We start from the raw sequence: 19,596 nt of genomic DNA on the forward strand, positions 1-19,596 counted from the left end.
TTTTGCCGCTGAGCCAACAGAGCAGTTCTATCCCGCCGAAGAGCCGCGATGAAGCCGCTTAGCTAAGCCTACGCATACTTAATCCACACTGGAAAAAAAGGGGTCCTTAAAACCGATTTATTTGTTATATTGCTTTATTTGAGGGGTCTCTGCTAGACATCTGCATGACTGGAATCAAACAGGCTTTGAAATGATTCCATTCGAATAGAATAGAGTTGAGTAAGTGCTCAGCACACTATGACTAGAATGGATTGAATCTTGGTCCGTATAGAGTATGACAGCAAAGGCATAGAGTTAAACGAGTGATAACGAAAAACAGAATGTCATATTTGAATAAGGTGAAATCATTCGAGTTATTCGAATCCATTCGATTTTCTTATATGACGTCATTAGGGAAAAATAAAAAATTACATTTTATATATATATATATATATACATTAGGGTGGGTCGATTTGGGACCCCAAAAACCGTATAGTGGGAATGTAATCTTTAAAGGATTCTAAGCCATATTGGCGAACATACTTATGGTCTAAAATGACGTTTGACCCCCCCCAAACGCTCTATTGCTTTTTCTAAATAAGTTAGAAATTCATTTTCAGGGCTTAAAATGCTATCTCCGAAGAGCTACTGCTCTATACTATATATATACTATATACTATACTGCTTCTGCATGCTATAGTTTCTCAATATCATGTTAGGTTTTATGTGAACGAAAACAATTAACTAGAGGCAAAGTTCTAGTTAAATTTATCGGTCACCACGGGGGGTGTTTTGATATCACCCCCCACGACAAAATCCTAGATCCGCCACTGGTCACCACAAAACTTACCACTGAATCTTCTGGTAACAAAGTCTGTACAGATTTGTCATTCGTAAAAGTAAAGAATTTGTCTTTCCAGTTAACCTTCGCTGACATATAACAAACCTTAACTGAAACCTTAACATGACATTGAGAAATCGGCCCTTTCAACAAAAACTAGTTCTTATACAATGTGTAAATGATATACAACAAATATCTAAACTAATTCCTACGACTTTGTTATATTTTTTTTCTGATTTCAGGAATACCCAGCAGCCCTGGACTTCACCGCCCAGCCGATGCCGATGGCGCACCTGCAGCCCATGACGGTGACCTCGCTGGCCACCAACGGAGGACCGACGCTCCTTGGCAACGGATCGGTGGCAGCGGTGGCCGGTGGCTCCGGCACCTTGCGGCGTGGCATTCTGCGCGGGGTGGTGGGCGTGCAGCAGCAGCAGCAGCCCGATGTCACCCACCACACGTCGTCGGTCGTCGGCGGCGGCGGCGGTAGTCCGATGCAGATGCTCCACGACCTGCACCCGGTGAACCTGAGCGCCTCGACGCTCACCACCAGCACCACGCTGAATGGCAGTCTGCCGACGGCCACCGCCACGCTGCCCCGCCAGCCGCACGGTATCCTGAAGGATCCCAACCGGAACAAGCAGCATCAGCAGCAACAGCAGCAGCAACAGCAGCTGCTCAACGCCAGCCTGGTGGGCGTGGGCATGAACATGGGCGTGAATGTTCCAGTTTCGGCGCCCATGGGCAGCCTGCAGATCCTCAATCTGCCGACGGCGGGACTGGGCAACAACCTGCTGATGACCACCAGCGGCGCCTTCGACCCGACGGCGGTGGGCATGAGCAGCTTCGGCGGAGTTGGCCAACCAAGCGGCATCCCAGTGGCCTACACCGATGCGGACGGGCATCTCGTATAGCTGTAGGCGGGAACTGGGGCCATCAGCAGTTGCAGCAACAGCAGCAGCTCCACCACCATGCGGATCCTTTCCGGCAGTGAGCCCCGGTTCTGAGCAACCTCCCTAGATATCCTAGACTCACCCACACCCTATCCAGCATACTCGTATCTGTAACCAACCTACTCGCAAGGATGTAGCTAGTTTAGGAGCTTACTCTTCGGCATCTGGACTCCGATTCCTTCGGTGGCCCCTGTCCGGCAGCCACATCCACTCGCCATTACCTTATTCAAATCAGCCAGCGAATTAGTTTATGTAAATTTCCACCCAATTCTTATGGTGGGTGTTTATTTAGATAAGGATTCTGGATTCTGGATTCTGGGCGGGCCAAGTCACTGGGGGGAGTGAGCATAATTTCGCAGAGACTTTTACTAATTAGCCGGCAGCAGGAGGAGGAGCAGAAGTGAGAAGCAGGAAGCAGGCGAAAATAATTTGAAATTTCCTTCGGGTGGAAAACGCGAAACGGTCCAGAGCCGTTTGACAGCTCCCAGGGGCGTGCTTCGGCTCAAGTCGACTGGGCACGTGATTGCCCTGGACGGCGCCAGCGGCCATGGTCGTCGAAAGTTGAAGGTTGACAGCCGCTAGCTGCTGGGTGACCCCCCTCCTCCGGAGCCGAGTGCTAGATTTGCCACCTCCCCTTTAATGGGGCAGCTGGAAAATCTGGGAATGGGACTACAGCGAGGCCACAGTGGAGCCTACTTAACTCAAACTAATAGAAAGGGGGAAGTTTAATAGGAGAAAAGTTGGATTTTTAAATGATTTCAAGGAAATTTGCAAATATTAAATCTAAATTTATTTTTTCACCAAGTTAGGAAGTCTCCCTTAAACAGGATTAAAAGAACACGTCACTGTTAGTTAAGAAATCCAAGTTTAAGCTGTAGATGGAGCGATTTTTCTTTGTGAAAACTTTCAGACTATTTTTTACGAATTTAAACTGATGAAAATCAAGGCTACCCCAAGGTTACGCTTTGGAATTTAAGTTTGCCAGCGCCTTGAGTTGCTCAACTCAAACTCCTTAATGGAAATGCGCATATCGTAGATATGAAGAGGGGGCGGCGACCACGCCCTCGCAGCCATTATATGCAGAAGCAGCCTGTATCTCTATCTATATATCTAGCCAACTGGCATTCGAGTGGCGCTGCCGCCCATAAACAGTTTTCATTTGCCACTCGTCGCAGCTCAGCGAGCGTGACATGCCAATCCTGGCCTGCGTTGCCATTAGCTCTTCCAGTTCGAGACCAGAAGAATCCCGGAGTCCCAAGGACCACTCAGCCCCACCCCTCCATATCCCCCCCATCGAAATCCACATTCGTATATCTTTGACTTTGTAGCCAAGTTCTTGGGATCCTCGAGCGTCGTGCATAATTGCCAGCAGCATTGTGTGGATTTTAATATTCATTTGGCTGTAATTGCTGGATCCGGGTCTGGATCGGGGGAGTGCACTATTGCAGCTGCTAGTCCTTAGTGGATTATCGCAAATGAATAAATGCCCTGATTTCGGGGCATAGATGGCGGCGGCGGATTGGAGGATTCAACGATTCAAGGACTCGAGAGCTCGAGAAGACGGGAACTCAAGGAGGAGGGGCGCTGAGCAAACACAGAGTGTGTAATTAAAAGTGAAATTATCTTTGAAATTAACGCACGCGTAGACAAAGACAAAGGCGATGGCAAAGAGGATGGCGACGGGGGAAATGAAGAAAAATGCGCGGAAAACTGAGGATGAAATTAAGAATGAAGATGAGGCACACATGGGTGTGTTTTACCGCTGTGGGATTTCCGCTATTGAATAATGGCGATGGCAGTGGTCAGATAAAAGTTAAATGAGCGGGAAAATAGGGAGAATTATAGTGGGTAGCCGGGCGAAACCTGTTGTGTTTTTCGAGGAAAATGGGGAAAAATGGACAGAGTGGCCAAAGGACAGGGGCTGCCGAAAGGACCTTCTCTCTACACCAGATATATGTGAGTGTATAGCTTGTACTCAACTCGACGAGCAGTGCTGCCAAATTGCATTAATAATTAGCATTTAACTGGATCCGTAGCCCTAAGTAGCTAAGCCAAAACAATTTCGAAACACTACTCAATCAGCAAGCCAAATCCTTTCAAATTGTACAATACCACAGAGCAGAAGCCGAAAAGCAAGGAATACCGATTACCAATTACCGATTAGCGATAAATAATTAACGATTAAAAGGACAAATGCAGGTATATCGATACACACACACGGAGGAGAGTCATTGCAATTCATAGATGTAAAACGTAGCATACTATTTCGCATCTCGTAACTGTTAGGCCCCGTCCCCAAACCCCAAACCCACATAACCTCTAAAAGTTTGGAGCTTGGCAGGGAATTCCCGACATATACCTAGGAATAACCAACTCGCTGTCTTCTTAGGAATAACTATTTGATTGCACTCGAACTTAATACTCCACGGAAAGGAAAGGTGTCCTTAACTGCATCTGCATCTCACAAATCTTGTATGTCTTCCCCAGCTTGTCCTGACGATTGTTGATTGTTTGGCTCTCAGTTCGATCCGCAAATACGTATTTATAATTACACAAACACATTAGTTTAAACTCTAAACCTAACACACTTGTCGGGGGAAATAAATAAGACTTATTGTAGATAATTATGTTTAAAACAATTGACAAACCCGAATTCAAGTTGTTCGATTTGTATTTTTGCCAAAGAGATATTTGTTAAACAAAGAAGCGATTACTTGCAGCTAGATTATGTGTGTGTGCTTGTTTCACTCTCGCTGTGTTTGATTGTTGTACGATTAAATTAGACTCTCTATAAACCCATTTGATTTTGGAAATACCCCCAATTCGATGTTAACGTAGCATAATTAAAGCAGCAGCTGAAGGCGATGACACACAAGACTTGAATACCGAACCTAGGTTAATGTTAAATGTTAATGGAAATCGAAATCGAAACTTAATGCAACTAAGAGTGCGTGTGTATAGAGCGAATTATTTAGCAGTGGATGTGAATGTTTTTATGACACTAATTGAGTTATGTACTTTATGTAGTCTGTATGCGTATATCTATAGCTATAATTAACTGAAAGCATTGTACAGTAGTCGAGAGGAAAAACAATAATTAACAAGGCGTAAGTTCATTCGAAGAAAAAACGAAAATAAATATTAAACGCATAGTTCATAAACTCAAAGCATAAGCCGCCACTCAGAAATCTGTATAAAACGAAAGCGAAAAGAACGAATTCTTTGAAAAAAAAACAAACAAAACCAAAAAAAAATAAATTTATTGAAAAACTATGAAAATTAATGCATATGAAACCTACTGCATTTTTAAAAAAACGATCTGTTAACAAATGAATAATAAAACCATAAAAAGGATGAATACCAAAAACGAAATGCATTTCCATGGCGGAACAAAGGGCCAGCCGAATACGGCACAAAGGACAATTTAATGGCAAAACTTTCGAATCAATTTTCAGCGGCAGGACTCAAACAAAGGACGATGGCTTCTCAGTCCCAGTTTCAGTCCCAGCAACCCACAGAAGAGACACTTTTCCCGGCGAGCCAAAGTTTTCCGAGGCCAGGACGACTATCCGTCTTGCCGGGTGTGGTGCAAAAAATTGAATTCCTTGTAAAACTTACGAGCTGGCATTAATTTTAACAGCATCTCGGTGGGCGGTGGGCGGTGGGTGGTCGATGGGCGGGTCCTGGATGCCTCAAATTACGTATACGGCCCATTGAACGCTCTGCCGGGCACGGACATGTGTGCGTACACTCCGGGTCGGGGCCATTATTCTCCCCTGACTGACCTTATGACGCTCATTCGATGGGCACAAATCGCAGCTCGTTTTTCATTTAAATGGAAGTTAATTAGTTCCGCCAAAAAACAAAGCGAAAGAATATATATGTACGTACATCGAGGAAAACAACAATGGGAGCGGCGCAAGTAGAGGGCAAATAAAATTTCGCCAAGAACTGGGTGTGGCCAAAAGCATTCCTTGCTGCAATTGATTGATTTATTCCCGTTCCCATTTCCGTTCGCCATCCAGCTCCACCTTTTCATCCTCCTCCACTTCCTGGGCTTTGACTTTGGCTTTGGCTTCGACATCCACTTGGGCTTCATCAGTTGTTGCCGCAAATTGATTCAACAAACGGCAAACAAGTGAAGCCTGGCCATGATGGGCCTTCAATTAATAGCCGGATGGGGCAAGTAAGTAAGGGCGGAGGTGGAGCTGGAGCTGCCAGGACACGAAACTTTCTCGCACCGTAACTCGTAACTCGGCAACTGTCAGCCGGCGGAATACTCGATTTTCCCTAACGAGCTGGAGATAAAGGATGGTTCTAAAATAATAAAAGAACTCCCCAAAATATAGCTGGACCATACAAATAAACAAATATTTTCACAAAGGAGAACTGAAGGTTAAACTTAAATTTAATTTCCAATTGATTACTAACAGCAACTCACTAAAGGGTAAAGCCTAGGATTACTCCTCAAATATTTTAAGGAAATAATTTTAAAGGAATTATCTTTTAACATGACAATAAATAAATAAATAAATTTTAAAGAAAATACAAAAAATATTATGATGTATTTAAAAAAAAATTGGAAAATTTTGTTTGAAAAGATCTGGAAGATCTTACTTACCAAAACTGTATGAGGCTTAAACATTTTAATTAAGCAACAATCTCTAAAAATAGTTTTCATAGAAACAATATCAATCAATCTCATAGTACTCAAACGTTATCAGTTGTAAGAAACACCTGGAAGAAGGGTATCCCATTTTCGGTTTTGCAATGGAAACTCCTTCACTGGCAGTTTTCATTGTAATGCAGGTGACAACGCCAACCCGCCTCCGATCTCCCTCCCATATCTTGGCCTTTTTATTTTGTCTACCGTTTTTTTGGCCTGCGACCGGTGCCGTCAAAAGGAACAAACCTCAGTGGCGACAGCGTGGAAATGCACGTCACAAGTACTCGTACAGTTCATCTGGTCGAGTAAATGGAAAAGTTTTGTTTGGTAAACTTTTGGGGCAGAAAAGAAAGCGCTAAGGCGGGCTGGCTGAGTGCTGCAAGTGCGGAGTAGGGATCGAGGTCCGAGGTACGAGGTACGAGGCACAAAGTCACTAAGGAAACAATGACGACCGAAAAGTTTCTCGTTGGCATAATCATTGTCATGGTCATTGACGCAAGGATTTGCAAATTATCAGGGGCGAAACTTGACCGGGCCCCGTGTGCAACATGAGCCTCTCGAGCTCTCGATGGCAACTGTAAAATTCCATCATTAAATTTAACATTTTCCAGGAGTCGAGGAGCCGGAGATGGGAGTCAACGGGGACAGCTGCTTGGGACCGCAATAATGGGCATAGATAGCAATTATGCCTTTGGCAAAATTGCCGGCTGACAATCAAAGAGGCCGCACGCATAAGCAAACCGTTCTCAGAACCACCGCAAAGACCCCTCCCCGGGAACCGCAGACCCTCCTCGGTAATGAATTGTGGCCAACCGACCCAAAACACAAACAGATAGAGAAAGAGCCGATTATAAGTTTGCGTACTCCTTCTTTTCCGCCTGCCTGCACAATAATGTGGATCCTTAGCTCTCAGCTCCTCTGAGGGAGAGGAGGATATGGAGGTCCTGGCACGCATATGCAGCCCTGAATCAACAAGAACATCCTTCTAGCTGCAGCGTCCCCGAGTTCAGGCGACCAGAAAGAACCGATTTCTTTCCCGAGGCTTATTGTTTTGCGCAGAATTCATTTCGAAGCAATGAAGTTTATCGCTGCCCTGCAGCCCCACATTGCAGCCTCACACTTGGCTAATTTGTGTGGGAATCTAATACCCATATAAACAGCCCGCCAAATGCACAGTAAAATATAATCAACACTTAACCATTATAAATCATAAAATAATAATAATCAATTTTTAATGAAAACCAAACACACAATTGTAGAAATAAGTATAAAATAAATGTGTTTTAATAAAAACATACTTTCGGATATAGACTAGAGTAATTATAAAATTTTCATCATATTAATAAGCAATTTTACCAACGAGAACACGTGGTAATTTCGCCTTTTTTCTCAGTGTAAATGAAAAGGCTTGTTTATTAAATACACTGCTCTTACTAACATTCATAAATTATTATACCCGTTACTCGTAGAGTAAAAGGGTATATTGTATTCGTGCAAAAGTATGTAACAGGGAGAAGGAAGCGTTTCCGACCCCATAAAGTATATATATTCTTGATCAGGATCACTAGCCGAGTCGATCTAGCCATGTCCGTCTGTCCGTCTGTCCGTCTGTCTGTCCGTCTGTCCGTCTGTCCGTCTGTCTGTCTGTATGAACGCTGAGATCTCAGAAACTATAAAAGCTAGAAGATTGGCATTTTGCATGCAGATTTTAGGAGTTCCTACGCAGCGCAAGTTTGTTTCAAAATGGTGCCACGCCCCCTCTAACGCCCACAATCGCTTATATACGATTTAAAAATTTTTAATATTTTGGAAAAGTAAAAATGCAGTTTTATTGTGTTTATCAATACCTATCGAAATGTAGAAGAAATTTTTCAAATCGGACCATTCGTTAAAAAGTTATGCGTGATCAACGTTTTCTATCACTATCTCCCTTGCACTCCCTTTACCTGAGTAACGGGTATCTGATAGTCGGGGCACCCGACTATAACGTTCCCTCTTGTTTTTTCATTCAATTTGCACAAATGATGTATGTCCTAAGGCCAAAAAATTCCATTTGGCATTATAATGCATGCAGATATAGAGTGTGTGTTTTTCAAATTTAATTTAAACTTAATAAGCTTTAATTCATGGATAAAGCGGAAACATGCCGGTACATGAAGCGGATAAATTATCTGAATGGTCTAGTTTGCTGACAAATGCTGACTAATTTTATTTCCGACTAATATTTTCTATGGCTGTTTTTAATGTGTGTCAATGTGTCACTAGCGGCTATTAAAAGTTTGTGATTTTGTTTCGCTGTGTAGCTCATGTTTGTTTTGCAGGCAAAACGCTCGTAAGGAATCGCAATGAAATGCGCAATAATTCAAATTACGCATACGCCGCATGGTTCGTATGGGAAAGCCCTCAACGTCCGCAGCAATTTACCCTTTGGCCCATTCACAACCCGTCTAAATAGAAAATATCTCAAGTTGTTCCGCCTGAACGCATCGCATCCAAGCCAATGACGCTGACTCAGTTGGCAAGAAGAAGCCAATGAAAAGCGCCAACGAATGCGACTGCAAAATATGATTTCATTCATTTCATTCATTAAAAGCCTGACAAGTTCAAGTTGAATGAGTAGATATATTTGGCCGCCCGTCGGTGTGATGGCCACATATGATTTATTTTTACCTCTTCTATTACAGCATCATAATGAGCCAACGTCCCGGCGTCTTGGCAGGCACTCAAAAAATCAAAAAGAACAACTGAAATGCTTTGGCAATTATACAAGAAATATCGAAAACCTTTTAAGATTCGCGCACGAAATGTTTTTATTTGTTTTCCCCGTGTGCCCCAGACTCATGTTCTCGGCATTTCTGCATTTCCCCGAGCCAAATTGCCAAACAGCTGATTTAAATAGCCAGGCCCAAAGAGAAGCAATCAGAGCGAGCAAGGAGAAAGGAAGGAATGTCGGCCAAACAAGCAACAAGCGGCGAGGCAAGCCGGCGAGAAATCGCCTCGGGCAAGAATCGCCGCACGGTGTCCTCGAAAATAAATAACACGAAATTTTAAATACCTTTAAATTCCAGCCTACCAAAAAATAAAATATTGCTTGTGTAATGAGATTAAATCAAGAAGACGCCAAGTCTTGAATGGGTAACAAAAAAGGCATTACAATTACAAGTAGATGGTAGACAAGTTAATATAACATTATTCTCCCAGATATGTATTAAATAAAAACCAAATTATATCAACTGACTACTCTTTTTAGTACGATATAATTTGCTTTTTTTTATCTTACCATAACATTTTAACTTATCAATTATGGTAATTGGAAAAGGACTAATGTGAACACAGTTCCTTACCATAAAATGTAATAAACAATTTAAGCTGTTTAACGGTGTATTGTAGTCCTGAAACCGTTTTTTTTATTATGTTTCTTATTTTCAAGGGTCAATAAAAGAATAACATAAAAAAGCTTGTCAAGGCTTTAAGCTGACCTTCTTTAGCTTTTAGATAGCCTTATTATAATAATCTTTTTCAAGCTTTTTTAGCTCCTCTATTAAATATTTGAAGTCTTAATAGGAAAATCCATTTTCCGCATTTTCCGACCCACTGTGCCGGCTGCTGCGAATTGCGTGCCGCAGTGCTTTTTGTGCTCGCCGAGCGGCAATTCTCGCTGCTCGCCGCCCATCGCTCATCATTCTGCACTCGTAGTCGCCGCCGACGGGGCTCGTCGTCAGTCTAGAGAGTAATATCGACACGAAAAGTAAGTTCGCCGTGCTTCTGCTGGCCCGCCAGCATCGAGTATAGAATCTATATGTGCGGCGGACCCGAGAAATGGGTGGAAAACGTGGAAAATCCATGGCGGCCTCGCCATTTCCACGCGCCCTCTGCGAGCACGTGGCGGAGTTGGGCTCCAGGGCGAAAATCGCAGTGGTGTGCGCGTTGCATAAGATTTGCAATTATAATTCCGACGATTCGAATAAGTAAAATATGAAAATTTGATGAAAAATTCGGAAAGTGCTCTAGTTTTGTGCGCTGCCCAGGCCTTTGCGTGTGATATTTTTGGACATGTGTGCGCCTTCGGCAACGGCTCCGCGTCTTCGGGTCATCTTCGTGCGGCGGTGGAGACCAAAAATAAACACACGACACCGCTGAAAGCCAACGAATTGTTAGGGGTTTTCAAAAACTAAGATCTTCCGTTCGGTTCGGTTCGACAAAAAATAAGAAAAACACCTTCCTAATGAACAATCCCCTGTGGTGTGCCGGGTATGCTACCTCATCTATACCATAGATATGTGCGTTTTTGTGCGGGTGCTGCCGGTTTAACAAAATGGCGGTGGCGGATGCGGATTGCGTGCCATCGGACCCTTGGATTACCGATGGCCGCCTTATACCCTAGCCGAATCCCTCGCCTCGCAGACAGACTGCCGCCAGCCAGTGAAATCAAACTAGTGAAAAATGGGAAAAGTCCTTGCCCAAGGATAAACGCATCCCACGCACCAGAGAGCAATTAATTAGAAGTCGTCGTCGTCGGGACTCTCGGGAAATCGCTATATACGAATGGCAACATGTTGCACATAAATCCACAAATACAGCGACTAAATATAAGTGCGACCACTAAATATATAGCGTGTGTTTGCCAGTTTGTCGAGCACGCCATGTCGACAAAGTAACGTTGGCACTTGCCCAGAAACATACTAGACACCCACAGAAGCACCACGCTAGAAAGCGGAAATTAGGGATACATTTGATTAGCCGAATCCAAAACACTTAATTACTTTGATTGCCCGTGAAAACGACGAATATACATATATTTCACACGATTTCGTTTTTGTTTCATATTGCTAGGGGACTTAATTCTGCCGCATAAGTATTTTACAGTATTGACTTCTTAGTACTCTTTCAGAACCCAAAAATAGAAACTAATTTAAATGTTAAAACTCATTAAATTGCAATTTGCATTTATTTAATATTTTCGCTAAACAAATATGAAATATATATATGTTCTGTTACTTGAAACTACCCTTCTCCCATATTTTTCATTCTTTGACGTTGTTTGCTTGAAAAACTATTGGGTATGGTGTTAAATAAACAAGGCCACTTTAGTTTTGTAATGAAAAGTAACACGTTTTTCTAAAGATCAAACAAATCTTCAAAACGCATACTCGAAACAGATTCTTTGAAGTTTCTTTACCGCTAGTTTTCTCGAACATGTAATTCTTTTGAAATAGGTTCCTGTTGGCCACTTTCAAAAATGTTATCGAGCGGAAAAAATATAAAATACACCTAAGAAGCTTTAAGAAAATAATAATAATTAATAACATTAAGGATTTTATACTTATAAAAGGTGTTTTGATTTTATGAAGGGTTAAAATACCTTTTCTATTATAGGAAATTAACAATTTATAAAGCCAAATGGTCGGGGTATGCCCTTAAATGTTCATGTAACATTACTTTGAACTCTTTAATGAGGACGCTTATTTAGTTCGGCAATTCGTTTCATTTATTTGGCCTTTTGCCCGGTAGTAACTTATACATATGCACAATACATACATACATATCTACATAAATTCCTGAATAATTACAAGTGTAAAAAACAAGCGAAAAATCGCGGCGAAATTGGCAAGTGACACACAAAATGGCGAAAATAACCGCAGAACCGAGTGAATCAGCTGTTCGCACAGCGAGAGCAAAACAAAAAGCCGAACCAGAGTGGGTGAGAGAGAAAGTGCTTTCTTCACTCTCCGTTGGTCCGTGTGTGGGTGCCTCTGTTTGTGTTGGTCGACGTCGGGCGGAAGGGGGATTCCCAAAATATAAACAAAAGTTCGTGCCACTCGCCTTCTGTCCGCCCATTAGGAAACCCTCGCCGAGAACCATTCCCACCCGTGACGAGTGTAAACAATCCAATGCTAACCGTAAACATATTCCCAATCTTTTGAAGGAAATAAACCGATTCGGGCGACCGAGGGAAATCCCAGAACAATTGAAATCCAAACGCTGCTACGATATAAATTCCGATTTGGAGGCGCTGCGGTCGTTGCGTTAACCAAACGAAATGGCTGAAGCGGAGGGAGGCTCCGAGCAGGATGATGTTTCATTCCTGAGAACGGTAAGTACAAGGTCCATATATCATTAATCCTACCTTTTAAATGTTATCCTCATGGTGTTATGGTCTTACTTACCTTGTATATCATGTGATCTGATATTTAGAAAAGTTTTTAAAATTAAGCGTAGTCTTTTGAAAACCATTTTTTTTTTATTTCTCATATTTTATTTTGTTTTTAAATCTTTACTTAAAAAATGATTTTTTTAATTGGAAAATATCTTAACATTTTTACTGAGAATATTAAAACGTACAATACCGAATAAATATGCGAAAAAAACTATAATTTTTGTTTAAATCCGAAGTTCTTTGTAGATTAATGGGAATTTACTTCCATCAATATATTGACCGACCTTATACATTTAGACGTTGATTTATAAAAAATACAAAAATTAATTTAGAGGCCCATTTTAAAAGTTCAGGTCAATGCGAAGTGTAGCCTAAATTCCACTGACAACGCCAGATCATCTAAAATCAATTACGTCCACTCAATAAAATCCATGGGGGATTTTTCACAATTGGTGTCATAAAATATCCGGCAATCCATAAAAGATGTCCTTCCCCGTTTCCCCGGCCCAGCTCCGCATTGCCGCTGTATATGTAATGCATATTTATAGGCGCCCCTAACTTTTGTTTATGGCACACAATAAATACAAAACTCGAGTCACAAATTCAATCACGGCCACCAGGGGCTTTAGCTTTTCGTCTGATTCCACTTTACATAGCCAGCTGGCTTTGGGGGAGGAGTATGGTTGAGGAGGAGTATGAGGAGGGATTCCTCGATGAACACATCGTCAGCTGACAAATGCCGCCATATATCAATGCCCACAGCTGGTGCGCCAAATGACAGCCATTATGGGGTATAAGTAAATAGTGTTGCTTCCTTTTCCTTTCCTCACGCCCACGTGCCACACCTCCCAGCCCAAGGGACCACCGCCCACCCACCCACTCGGGGGGTCAGCGAGGTCAGGTCAGCAGCGACGACACCTTGCCGCAATAAATAAATACGTTTGAGGGCAAAAGTTGAGTTTACCCATCGCACCCACGCGGGCCAACCGAGTCCCCTTGTATCACTTTGTGAGCCCGCAGGCCCGTTTCCCACGCACCGCAGCAGAAATTCAATAAATATAGAAGACCCGGCAGAGACACAGGACTCCAGGTCCCCGGGGAAGTCCCTTTTGCCCCCCTGCCTCCCTTCGAGTGATGTCAAATTACGCTTATTTGCTGCCACTCCCACGAAAAGCCCGGAAAACTTTACAGTTCACAAGCGGGTGACCCAAAAAGTGCAAGTTTGCAAAAACATTTATCGAAATGAAGTCAAATGCAAATCGAGTCATTGAGCAGTGCAGTTTTCAGATGCCAAAAACCGGGATGTGGTCGGTCGGGCTTAAATTTTAAATAGATGGGCCCGGAGACAATGATGCTGCTGCGTCAGGATTCGGCACTTCATTCGCATTTAAATTATGCAAATTGCTCGATTCGAAATCCATTACCGTTCATTTAACTTGGACTACACACAACATCACCGGCCCGAAATCACATCGCACTGGCCGAGGAAAGGGGAAGATAACGGGGAATGTGGGTGTGGACAACCAACTACCACTGGAATCGCCCACCACCCACATCCCATCTCCACCTCCAACGGCCTTTCATTTGCACATTTAGTGCCTTGTAACAATTCCCTCAATTTGCGTGTGCATCGCCCTGCTCGATGCTCACGGGCCAAGAGGATGCAGATGGAGCTGGGGAGTCGAATGTGTCGGCAAATGCCAATTGGTATTGCGGTGGCTTGCCGGTCGGAATTGTTGCCAAAGTCTCATTAAAATTGCAGCACAACTTTGGGCCTCTTAACGACTTAATTGTTGCCCAAACTCTTCTCCAATTCCTTAACTCACAGCTAACACCAGTTGCACGCGAAGAAATCAGATAAACGGTCAATATTCATATTTTCTGGATCTCGAGATCGAGCATTTGCAAAACTAGTTGTGCTATAAAAAAATACATTAAAAATTCAATATTTTATCTTTTAAATACACTCAAAAAAAAATTTTAGAAAATCGCCTATGGATTTGCTTTACTGGCGATTTTTTTCTATATTTCTGGAATATTTCTTGAATTTAATGAATTTTGATTAATTGGAAGAAAATTTTCTTTACCAGTAGAAAATTTTTTTATTTTAAAGAAAAAAATCGCCAGTGAAGCAAATCCATAGGCGATTTTCTAAAATTCAGGGCGATTCATTTTCTGAGTGTACAGTAAGGTCAAATTTGAAAAAAGATTTAATAAATTATTCGAGAATTTTCTTCTGGTTTTTAAAATAAGAATCTTTGTAATATTTTGTTTAAAATATATTTATCTTAGATTCGCTTAGAACAGGGTATTAGAGACCAATGACTTCTAATGTTATGACTAATTTAATAATATAATGTAATCTTGCCAATATTGTTTTGAAACAGATGTAAATAATATATGTACTAAATATATAAACAAGAATTTATTAAAAGGGCTGTATTGTATGTTTGTTTGTTTATAGGTTTTAAAATTTTCAAATAAACTTCAATAAATATTTTAGGAAATATTTCAGGATTCTAGTTTCAACAAATCAATTAAAGCTTAAAAACTGTTTCATAAGTTTCACATAGAAATGACAGTAAAATACAATAAATAAATCTTATGATCGTACTCATCGACCCTCATCTAATGCCTTACTTTTTCTGGTGCACTTTGTAGGAGGACATGGTCACGCTCTCCTGCACGGCGACGGGGGAGCGTGTCTGCTTGGCCGCCGAGGGATTTGGAAACCGGCACTGCTTCCTCGAGAACATTGCCGACAAGAACGTACCGCCGGATCTGTCGCAGTGTGTGTTCGTCATCGAACAGGCGCTGTCGGTGCGAGCTCTGCAGGAGTTGGTGACGGCGGCCGGATCCGAGACTGTAAGTATAGCCACTGAAGTCCGGCCAACACGGATATATGTATTACTCTCTCATTTCGAACCAAGGGAATCCCGAGCATTCATAACGTTTAGTAATCTGTCCCGCCCCTTTTATGTTGTGATCCATGTCGCTTCGATGTCCCATGAGCATTACGATGATACAATTACCCCAGTTACTTAGGTCTCTGCATGCTCTATTCTCTGCTCTTCCCGTTTCTCTTCTCTTCTACACATTTGTAACCTATCAATTTTTCGTTATTTTTCAAAATTGTTCTAAATACCCACAAAACAGGATAGTCGACTTGTAAGTATTACGTTCAATTCTACTTCTTTACTCGTATCGCGCTTCTCTTCTCTCTCTTTTACTCTCTATCTGTCTGTCTCACTCTGTCTGTGTAAAGTAGCGCTCGTTCTTTCTCGCTCTGCTATTGCTTTCTTTATTACATCTCTGCGGGAGTAATTCCCAAAAAAAAAAACGAACTGTTAGCTTTCCCAAACAGAGATTCGAAACGCATAAAGCGTGGTTATTAAAGCTCTTAACTCGGCAGTGATTAAAATCGAGTACACGAGGATTTCCGTATCCCTTTCCTGTACAGAGAAGAAATCAAAGCAACAAAATCAATAAATTAAACTAAACAAAATAATTATAAGATCAATTTTCGTTTTCCAAATTATAACAAAATTAATTTTATAAAAATTTCCCCAAGTTTCTTCTCTGTTTGGCTGTACTTTATAGATCTAACCATCAGCAACCACAAACATTTTGCATCCTAACTCCGTAAATACGTAACTTTTCCCACTGTTATGCAGTAGTTAGTAGATTGTAGTCTTACCAACCCCTAGAGATAGCTGTCTGCAGATAGGGCTAACCAATTCTAATGACTTACCGACTTACCTAGGGCAAGGGCACCGGATCGGGACATAGGACATTGCTATACGGCAATGCCATTTTGCTCCGACATCACAACAGTGATATGGTGAGTCTTTTGTTTATATATGATTGCTTAGAAGAACCTATTAAATCTCAATTATCATTTTTAGTACTTGGCCTGTCTGTCCACCTCCTCGTCGAACGACAAGCTGTCCTTCGACGTGGGTCTGCAGGAGCACAGCCAGGGAGAGGCTTGTTGGTGGACGGTTCATCCGGCGAGCAAGCAGCGTTCCGAGGGCGAGAAGGTGCGCGTCGGAGATGATCTGATCCTGGTGTCGGTGGCCACCGAGAGGTATTTGCATACCACCAAGGAGAACGAGCAGTCGATTGTGAACGCCAGCTTCCATGTGACCCACTGGTCCGTTCAGCCCTACGGCACGGGCATTTCGAGGATGAAGTACGTGGGCTATGTCTTTGGTGGCGATGTGCTGCGCTTCTTTCACGGCGGCGACGAGTGCCTGACCATACCCAGCACCTGGGGTCGTGAGGCGGGTCAAAAGTGAGTTAGATCACCGTGAAGTTCCTACCTTCTTTGACTAAATCCCCCTCCATTTCCCTTGCAGTATTGTTATTTACGAGGGCGGCGTGGTCATGGCCCAGGCGAGATCCCTGTGGCGCCTGGAACTCGCTCGCACCAAGTGGACTGGTGGCTTCATCAACTGGTACCATCCGATGCGCATCCGGCACATTACCACTGGACGCTATTTGGGCGTCAACGACAGCAACGAACTGATTTTGGTGAAGAAGGAGGAGGCCTCGATTGCCACGACGACTTTCTGCCTGCGGCAGGAAAAGGACGACGAGAAGAAGGTGCTGGAGGATAAGGATCTGGAGGTGATCGGCTCGCCGATCATCAAGTACGGCGACACCACCGTCATCGTCCAGCACTGCGAGACGAGTCTGTGGCTCAGCTACAAGAGCTACGAGACGAAGAAGAAGGGCGTGGGCAAGGTGGAGGAGAAGCAGGCCATTCTGCACGAGGAGGGCAAGATGGACGATTGCCTCGACTTCTCGCGCTCCCAGGAGGAGGAGTCCAAGACGGCGCGCGTCATCCGCAAGTGCAGCAGCCTCTTCACGCAATTTATTACGTGGGTCTACTGGGAGTACCATTTAAAAGATAATCCTTTACCCCATTCGTATGTTTTAGGGCCCTGGAAACACTGCAGTCCAATCGCCGGCACTCCATTTTCTTCCAAAAGGTCAACCTCAACGAGATGGTCATGTGCCTGGAGGATTTGATCAACTACTTCTCGCAACCCGAAGATGATATGGGTGAGGAAATCTCTAAAGAGCTTGTAAATTATCGATATTTTCGATATCTTTATAATATCGGGTCATTAATTTACATGTTCTTAAGAAAAAACATCGATGTTTAAAAAATATTAATAATATCGATAATTTCGATATATTTTAATCTCCTAGCTTTATCCTATCATCCTATACATCGATGTTTGAAAAATATGAATAATATCGATAATTTCGATATATTTCAATCTCTACACCTTAGCTCTATCCCCATCAGATTCACTAAATCCCCTCATTCTAATCCCCAGAACACGAGGAGAAACAGAACCGCTTCCGTGCCCTGCGCAACCGACAGGATCTCTTCCAGGAGGAGGGCGTGCTCAACCTGATCCTGGAGGCCATCGACAAGATCAACATAATCACCTCGCAGGGCTTCCTAGCCAGCTTCCTGGCCGGCGACGAGACCGGTCAGAGCTGGGACCTCATCTCCACCTATCTGTACCAACTGCTGGCCGCCATCATCAAGGGCAACCACACGAATTGCGCCCAGTTCGCCAATAGCAACCGGCTCAACTGGCTGTTCTCGCGTCTGGGTTCCCAGGCCTCCAGCGAGGGATCGGGCATGTTGGACGTACTCCACTGCGTGCTCATCGATTCACCCGAGGCCCTGAACATGATGCGGGATGAGCACATCAAGGTGATCATCTCGCTGCTGGAGAAGCACGGAAGAGATCCGAAAGTCCTGGACGTTCTCTGTTCCCTCTGCGTGGGTAACGGAGTGGCGGTGCGATCCTCGCAGAACAACATCTGCGACTTTTTGCTGCCGGGCAAGAATCTGCTGCTGCAGACCCTCCTGGTCGACCATGTGGCCAGCATCCGACCCAACATCTTCGTGGGCCGCGTGGACGGCTCTTCCATGTACCAGAAGTGGTACTTCGAGGTGACCATGGACCACATCGAGCAGACGACGCACATGATGCCCCACTTGCGCATCGGCTGGGCCAATACCTCTGGTTATGTCCCGTATCCGGGTGGCGGAAAGAAGTGGGGTGGCAACGGAGTGGGCGATGACCTGTACTCCTTTGGATTCGATGGTGCCTATTTCTGGACCGGAGGTCGCAAGACCGCAGTCCTGGATGCGCTGCCCGAGGAGCCCTTCATCCGCAAGGGCGATGTCATCGGAGTGGCCATCGATCTGTCGGTTCCCATCATCACGTTCACCTTCAACGGAGTGAAAGTGCGCGGCAGCTTCCGTGACTTTAACCTGGATGGAATGTTTTTCCCCGTCATGAGTTGCTCCTCGAAACTGAGCTGTCGCTTCCTTTTCGGCGGAGATCATGGTCGCCTGAAGTTTGCCCCGCCCATGGGCTTCTCTGCCCTGGTGCAGTGCCTCATGCCGCAGCAGATTCTCAGCTTGGATCCCTGCTTCTACTTCGGTAATCTCAGCAAGAACGTTTTGGCCGGACCTTGGCTGATCGAGGATGACAATGCCTTTGTTCCGAAACCCGTTGATACGACGGGTGTCACACTGCCCAGTTCTGTGGACCAAATCAAAGAGAAGCTGGCCGAGAATATCCACGAGATGTGGGCCCTAAACAAGATCGAGGCTGGCTGGTCGTGGGGCGAGCACCGTGATGACTACCATCGCATTCATCCCTGCCTCACTCATTTCGAGAAGCTGCCGGCGGCGGAGAAGCGATACGACAATCAACTGGCGGTACAAACGCTCAAGTAAGTCTAGCTATCTATTTTATATCAAATAAAAACACCTCTTAACGAGGTAAAAAACTAGTGACGACCGCACCTTCAACATACAAAAGTTCTGATATCAACATTTGTGACGAAAAATTATTACACTCGTCATTAAATAGACTTTCTAATATTTTCTCATTCGGCCCGCCCTAGCAGACTATTCCAGCCTTTTTCCCTTCACAGGCATTTTCTATTGCAGCGTGCCGAA

General features: G+C 43.7%; 2 protein-coding genes across 18 annotated transcripts in view; both read left to right on the plus strand.

The window, feature by feature from the left end:
• sns (sticks and stones) overlaps positions 1 to 5,145 on the plus strand; it is a 78,658-nt gene extending 73,513 nt beyond the window's left edge. For all 4 annotated transcript variants that reach the window (XM_070212478.1, XM_044395760.2, XM_070212479.1 and 1 more), the window contains one exon: positions 1,063 to 5,145. In XM_070212478.1, coding sequence (XP_070068579.1) covers positions 1,063 to 1,734 — 672 coding nt within the window. In that variant the 3' untranslated portion in view covers positions 1,735 to 5,145. The remainder of the gene's footprint in view (positions 1 to 1,062) is intronic.
• Positions 5,146 to 10,120: 4,975 nt separating this feature from the next.
• RyR (Ryanodine receptor) overlaps positions 10,121 to 19,596 on the plus strand; it is a 31,266-nt gene continuing 21,790 nt past the window's right edge. For 9 of the 14 annotated variants that reach the window (XM_070212677.1, XM_070212679.1, XM_070212681.1 and 6 more), the window contains exons 1-8: positions 10,121 to 10,187; positions 12,366 to 12,533; positions 15,258 to 15,461; positions 16,360 to 16,437; positions 16,502 to 16,890; positions 16,955 to 17,479; positions 17,539 to 17,663; positions 17,945 to 19,367. In XM_070212677.1, coding sequence (XP_070068778.1) covers positions 12,480 to 12,533; positions 15,258 to 15,461; positions 16,360 to 16,437; positions 16,502 to 16,890; positions 16,955 to 17,479; positions 17,539 to 17,663; positions 17,945 to 19,367 — 2,798 coding nt within the window. In that variant the 5' untranslated portion in view covers positions 10,121 to 10,187; positions 12,366 to 12,479. Of the gene's footprint in view, positions 10,188 to 12,365; positions 12,534 to 15,257; positions 15,462 to 15,752; positions 15,765 to 16,359; positions 16,438 to 16,501; positions 16,891 to 16,954; positions 17,480 to 17,538; positions 17,664 to 17,944; positions 19,368 to 19,596 lie in introns of all 14 variants that reach the window. The other 5 variants (XM_070212675.1, XM_017146280.3, XM_070212683.1 and 2 more) reach the window with 1 other exon arrangement.

Source organism: Drosophila takahashii, chromosome 2R (genome assembly GCF_030179915.1).
Source record: "Drosophila takahashii strain IR98-3 E-12201 chromosome 2R, DtakHiC1v2, whole genome shotgun sequence".
Lineage (NCBI taxonomy): Eukaryota > Metazoa > Arthropoda > Insecta > Diptera > Drosophilidae > Drosophila > Drosophila takahashii.